This window comes from Telmatherina bonti, assembly GCF_933228915.1.
Source record: "Telmatherina bonti genome assembly, chromosome: 4".
NCBI classification, from domain to species: domain Eukaryota; kingdom Metazoa; phylum Chordata; class Actinopteri; order Atheriniformes; family Telmatherinidae; genus Telmatherina; species Telmatherina bonti.
In genome coordinates, this window is record NC_136622.1 from 19,176,234 (window position 1) to 19,182,780 (window position 6,547).

At 36.3% G+C, this 6,547-nt stretch overlaps 2 protein-coding genes across 3 annotated transcripts in view; one reads left to right on the plus strand and one right to left on the minus strand.

Moving 5' to 3' along the window:
- Positions 1–10: 10 nt before the first annotated feature.
- Positions 11–2,410, minus strand: LOC306754755 (epithelial membrane protein 3-like). Of its 2 annotated transcripts, none has more exons than XM_079238834.1 (5): positions 2,321–2,410; positions 1,274–1,361; positions 1,082–1,184; positions 835–975; positions 11–503 (listed from the first exon to the last, which is right to left on the minus strand). In XM_079238834.1, the coding sequence occupies exons 2-5, from the start codon at positions 1,349–1,351 to the stop codon at positions 349–351; spliced, it is 477 nt and encodes a 158-aa protein (XP_079094960.1). In that variant the 5' UTR covers positions 1,352–1,361; positions 2,321–2,410; the 3' UTR covers positions 11–348. The 2 variants fall into 2 exon arrangements, with proteins under 2 accessions (XP_079094960.1, XP_079094959.1); XM_079238833.1 differs by having other exon boundaries at positions 11–524.
- A 2,427-nt stretch (positions 2,411–4,837) lies between these two features.
- ccdc30 (coiled-coil domain containing 30) overlaps positions 4,838–6,547 on the plus strand; it is a gene marked incomplete at both ends in the record, with an annotated part of 14,354 nt that continues 12,644 nt past the window's right edge. The window contains 4 exons of the mRNA XM_079238478.1: positions 4,838–4,852; positions 5,692–5,874; positions 6,073–6,193; positions 6,442–6,547. The exon at positions 6,442–6,547 is cut by the window's right edge and continues 85 nt beyond it. Coding sequence (XP_079094604.1) covers positions 4,838–4,852; positions 5,692–5,874; positions 6,073–6,193; positions 6,442–6,547 — 425 coding nt within the window. The remainder of the gene's footprint in view (positions 4,853–5,691; positions 5,875–6,072; positions 6,194–6,441) is intronic.

Here is a 6,547-nt window from a genome sequence, read left to right on the forward strand (position 1 = left end):
TTTCCGTTTGTTTAAAAGAAAAAATTAAATGAGTCACAAAAGTTTGTAGGCTACAAGAGAACAAAAACATACTGCTGCCTTGTTTACTTTCCTTAATACAACATAATAACAGCTGATAACAATATTTTAATATCTTACAAGTGAAGCAGAATATTATCCTAATCTAGGATTATGTGATTAAGTTATATAGGTTATGTCTCAACACTTTTTCCTGGGCATTCATATACAGATATGAAGAATAATCAAATCTGATAAAGCTCAAGTGCACATTAAAACTTGAATCTCTAATCAATATAAGTAATTAAAATTTCTTTAATTCCATTGCTGTTATTGATAATGTTTTCCTGGTCACTCTTTCTTGCGGAGGTGGATGTATATGACCCCACTGCACAGCAACATAGGAACACACACCCAGGCAAGGATAAAGCAATAGCCGAAGTGTCCTGAAGTCTTCTTTTTTAAATCTGAAAGGATTTCCTCATTGTGGAGTGTGTATACAAGAGCTGCAGAAAAGGATGTCAGACCTAAATAAATAGATAAATTACAAACATAAAATGGTTATTTTAAAGGCATATATATATATATATATATATATATATATATATATATATATATATATATATATATATATATATATATATATATTTTTTTTTTTTTTTTTTTTTTTTTTTTTTTTTTTTTAAAGAGCATAACTATGGAACAACAAGATATAGGACATTGTTAGAACAACAGAAACCCCTCCTTGAAGCCAATATTTTTATTTTGTAAAGTTCAAGACTTGCAAAACAGTTTTCAAAATCACACGTATTCTTCAGAATGAAACAACTGTGTTACCTGCAAAGACTTGACACAGTCCAGTAAAGTAGAAGAGTCCACCTTTTGACATTGTGAACAGTTGGCCAAGGAACACAAAAAAGGAAACTGAAGAGAAAACCACTGAAAGAACCATGAGGACCTGCACCGCCTGAAGCCATTCTGAGAAAAGAAACATTCCAACTTTTAAAGGCCAGTAACAACTTTCAGATCGTAGGCCTACATCTAGGATCTATTTGAAGGAATGCCAGGTTAACATAGAGCTTACCCGTTTCTTTGGTAGATGTACACAACAGGGCTCCTGTGGAGTTGTCAAACCTACAGTTGTACCAGAGGTCTGAACTTTCCATGCCATCCCACAACCACCAGGACTTTAAACAGAGATCAGACAATAAACACTGCTGAATATGCCAAACTTATGGGACAATACTGTTAAAATGTCCATTAATGTGATCATTACCTTCTCCATGGTTGCAATGAAAAGCATAGCCAGAGTGATGAGATGCAGTAGAGTGACAAACATGAGCAGGTAAGCCATTTTGAATTCCCTGCCACAAACAAACAAGATGCTTAAAATTAATTTGGTGTGACTAATTTTATGTTATAGTTGGGACCACAGGTAAATCAGTGTTGGCTTACTTTCCTGTTTTGACTTGAAACTTCAAATGGAAAATCTTAGAAGGTGAACAGAGTACACTCTGTTTTACATAAGAGCATGAGGCAAAACTGAGAGCAACAAGTTATTTTTTAAATTTATCTTTGACCGGACTATGTGTGCTACCTTTATTCAGTCAGAAAACCCTGCAAATAACTTGGGTGGACCCACTAAATGAAGGCTGCAATATTTACCGAGTTAACTTCCCTACTATTCTCAGCATTTGTTGTTTTTATGGGATGAAAGTCACAACTTTAGCTAAAGTTTGGATTTTGTTGAAGTTGCTTTACCATGGTGTTTAAAGTGAATCAGTTTAAGGAAAAGTCTGTCATTCTACAAAGAGATTGTAGTTTACATAGTAAATAAAGCTGTTGTGACAGTAATGACAATATTTTTCATTTAAGACCAAAGAAAAGACACAAAACAGAGGAATAAAAACAAGATGAAATTGTCTGTAAAGATCTTTATCTTTAGCAGCGGCCCATTTGGGTGGGTGGTGGAGTCACAATTACAGTCAAATTATGTTATTACATGAAATATCATCCATCATACACAAGTGAAAGGTAAGAATTCTGCAATAAAATGTTATTTTAAAATTAAAAAATCAAATTGAACACATTAGTGACACACTATGAGTGAGAAGCTTTTCACAAGTTTGTTAAAAGAAGTGGTGAACACGTTGCTCAGTGATGAAACCAAAAACAAAGATCTCCAAAGGGCAGACACTATTACATTTAGAGTTTTTAAGATAAACGAAAGAGATCAGATGCTAGAAAGACTGAAAGCAATGAAGCAACAAATGTTTGCCAATAATACTGAAATACATAGAAACTTCAAGAAATATCTACTTACCCCGGAGATTGCTTGTTTGCTTTAATCAGATCTCAGCAGTTTGGGTGCAGCTCCTTTACTCTACAACATATTGGTGGTCCACACTCTTTTTCTAGCTTTTCCACACCCTCTTCCTTTTTTTTGTGTTTTTCTTTTTTTTTTTTTAGTCAGTCCCTCCAAACTTCCCAAGTACAACGCCCATTTCCTCTGTGCAGAACAGTGCTCCCTTTTTGCACTGCCTCCTCGTCTGTCAGTGCATCCCCATCCAAAAAAGTCTCAAGTGAGACCCACCCATAGGCAGTGGAGGCACATGAAACCACATGAAAAGATTTCCTCTGTAAACAGTCTACTGGAAATGCTCTCTGGTATAATGAGGGTGTTACCATAGTACCATCCATTCATATAAGAGGGGTATACGTGGAAAATATTGACAGTTGCAACATAACTCACATTTTTAGAGCGAACATAGCAAACATATAAGTTGGACACACCTTATGAACATTGCACTCATGCAATATGAGACATCAGTGAGCTTTCTTGCAATCTGCTCTCCTTGTAAAACAACAAACTAAACCAAGTTTCATGGATCTCTTCATCCCTGGCCTGGCGTCACTGCCCTAAAAGGTTTTACTATAATCCATTTTTATAAGTGGGTCTCAAAATGATTTCAAGATTGTACCCCCTGTAGAATATTTTTCAACCGAGTAACCCTTTACCATCGCAATTATTTTGGTTGGAAAAAAAATACAACACTATGACATTCAATATTAAAATTTATAACTAAAGCATTTAAATTTCCAAAATTTGAACTAACATTTCAAACGTATTGAATGTAAAATATTAAAAGCTTTATCAGAATAAAAATGCCTCATGTAATTGCAAAAGTAAACTTAACATAGCATATATATTTGAGTTAATAAGCTTGCAAATATATTTTACTTCTGTTACATGTTTTTTTAAATTAATTTTACATGAACACTAATTTTGTTATTTGGTATTTTCTGAAGTATCTCCTGCAGTCTCTCCAAGCACCCAAAAGAGTGCTTGTACCCCCTTTTGAGAAACAACGCCATATAAAGTGTGGTCACTGGCGTTAAAGGTAAACTAAATTGAAAAAGAAAAACTACAACAGTGTTTAAAAGAAAAGTAACAACTGGATTCATTAATCTTTTTTTTTATTTTTATTTTTATTTTTGTATTTTATTGCATAAATTAACCAATTGGTTAACCATCCGGGTAGCTTTGTTGCCTCCTAGTGTTTATATTCAAGAACTAAAGAAAGAGTCGTTTTAAAAAGAATGAACTACCCCTTGAAACAGAGGATTATATATGCTAAAATATGAGTAAAGATTAAATCAACCACAACATGATAATGTAACTATAATCATTACCTGTGATAAACTTCAAATGGGATTTTTGTTTCATTGCAGTTATCACTCTGTAAGAACCTGGTTTTACAGTCGCCTGCATCTTCCAGGTGGTACGGTCCGTTGCCTAGGTGCTCATAGAAGCCACTTCTCTCCGCCACGCCTGTCCTGAGCATTTGCTTTCCGTCTCTGTTGTTATCTAAAATGTGAGTAAAACTCCAACTGTATATCTGTGCTCTTAACTCCACTAAACCAGAGAAGTTCATAATAACTGGGACTATTGAGATGTCAGTACAAAATTGCTGCAATGCTCATCAGCTGCTGGAAGGAACGGCTGCTACCATTAGCGAGCTAACGCTAGCGCAGTTTGCAGGGCCAACTTTGGGACTACTTTGCTAACTTGAGGACGTAATTAGATTATTTTTGTTTACGATATAACTGGGTTTTTTTTTTTATTACAATATAGTAAACACATGTTGTGTCACTGAGTTTTTTTTTCTGGCGCGTGAGCTTGGTTTAATGGATTGCAAAATGTAGCAGTTTTATAGAAAACTGTTTTTTGCTTTTTCTTTTTTTGCTACTCGTCAGACATTTTGAAAAGAAAAGTGAGTGAGAAACCCGACTTTTGATTAGTAAAAGTTATTGGAAGGAAAACTAGTGTCATTTTCCACTTGGCAAGAAATAAGTTAATATCTTGCGTTCCTAAATTCAATAGACAAAGTTAAGAGGTTAGTAGTTTTATTGCTCCATTGAAACTGTTACCATTTATCCGAAACCTTAATGAAAGCAAAGCAGCAGATCATACAGAGCTTATCAGCCTGAAGTTTTGCGTAGCTGCTGCTGATGTGAGTCAGCTATGAAACAACCATACCTTTCTCAGCTGAGGTAGGTAATCGCTAAGCTTGTGACTACAGGTCTTGATAGAGCTGCTCTTAAGAATTCCATCTTTTATGGAGGAATTGGATGCGTGATCTCTCATGGATGAATTACAACCACAATGGGAGCCATGAAGTTTGAGGATTTGCTGATCTTTGGCATATCATTGCAGACTGGTTTGTGCTTTGTATGGAATACCTTATAGGGAGAATTTCTGCGTGGGAACCAGTATTTTCTCTACTAAGGAATTAGTTCATCAGACACCAATGCAGCCTCACAGAAGTTAATGTTGACAATGGATCGCAAGGAGGTAACTTAATTGCTCAATAATAACTATTCAGTCATATTTTTGTGTTTAACACCAGCTTCCCCCACACCTTAGTCTTTTTTTTCCCCCCACCAACTGCAGTCTTTGAAATTCATACATAAAAAGGTCCTTGGTAGCAATACATTGCACACCCATAGTTGACATTCACCAGTATTTTGACTGTAAATACACCCAATATCTGATCTGTTAGCCATTTGTTCATCATGAGCTTAGACCAGTCGGCATCATGTGTAAGTACAGGAGGCACATGAGATTTGATACCTCTTCTGTGACAATATGCAGCATGTTGTTGGAGCACTGGCAGCTCCTGGGATAGTCTGAAGGCTGCATGAGTCCTTCTCAGGTTGCAAGCTCTACAAAATACAATACTGAATTTGGCAACAGCTGTTCAGTGCTGACTTGCCACCGTGCTGTTGTGACCCTGCAACAGATCAGTTTTCAGAAACACTGACAGCCTTCACACAGACCATAATTTTGGTACATAGTTGGCTACCCTGCTATCATATCAGTTTTATTTAGTTGTTGATGTATCTGTAAAAAGTGCCATATTAATTTGTGTTATTGTTGCAAATAGTAGAACATTGTTACATTTTAGCCTTTCTAGATTTGATTTTTTTTTAAATTAAAATTAAATTAAGTAATATTTGAGTTGAACATGCATGTGGAAAAAAAATCATACAGTAGCGAGACCAAAGGACTGGGAACAATTTCAGTGTGTAAATGAAATGTTCCAAGCTGCAGATCAATACGACATTTCAACACTTGATTAATTAATATTATATGAAGTAACAAAACATTAAATCCCTCCTCTGGACCATCAGGTTTGGACAGAGCTGGACCAGATATCTATGCGGCTTCAGGAGGATGGCCTGCCTCCAGATGCCAGTGTGGAGGAGCAGCGGCGTCACCTGTGGCAGCTGCTGCTCAGCAGTGAAGCAAAGCTTCTGTCAGCCACCCAGGAGCTGCAGACCGTGCGTACACAGCAGGCCAATGAAATGAAGGAGGTGAGACTTTTCAGTTTACTGGTGTCATAATGGTGTCTGTAGCTGTTTGACCCAACTGTGTATAATTCAGTTAAGCTATCCAGTGAAACTAAATTGTAGCCAATAAGGGAAGCACATAAAACAGACCATGACTGTTGCTGAAATTGGTTTGACATTTGCATCAAAATTACTCCTGAGTCTTCTTTTTTGTACTTTCAGGTGGAGAGCTACGTTGCGCATATTCGAGGGCTGTTAGAAGAGCGGGAGTGTCTGACTGGAGAATATGAAAAAGACAACGAAGAGTTGCGACATGAACTTCACCAGATCAAACACCAACAAGGTCAGTTCAGATTTGGCCTTTGTCTTGTAAACAGGCCTGTTTTAGCAGCACTTTTAATTTGAAAGTATTCAAAGGCTTTTTTCTTTTTTTTTTTTTTTTTAATGAACTCAATCAATCAAATATTTTACTCAAATTTCATGTTTTTTGTGTTTATTCTGAATGTGTTGTAATTAAAAAAAATTATTGTATCTATTGTAATTTTGTAGTCAGATAAACTACTTACTGGAGGAAATTCCATTTTCTTGTAGATGCTCAGAATAAGGAGCTGGCTGAGATGTTGGCCCAGGAAGACCTGGGAGAGATAGGCTTGAGCAGCCCCAGTGAGCAAGTTGCTTACTTGCTGGTGGAAAGGAC

Bases quoted from the DNA above. Each gene is read 5' to 3' on its own strand.
- LOC306754755 (XM_079238833.1), bottom strand. From the start codon at position 1,351: ATGGCTTACCTGCTCATGTTTGTCACTCTACTGCATCTCATCACTCTG. The intron at 1,185-1,273 runs GTAATGATCACA...CTCTGTTTAAAG, and splicing joins TCATTGCAACCATGGAGAAG to TCCTGGTGGTTGTGGGATGG. The intron at 976-1,081 runs GTAAGCTCTATG...TTCTTTTCTCAG, and splicing joins TACATCTACCAAAGAAACGG to AATGGCTTCAGGCGGTGCAG.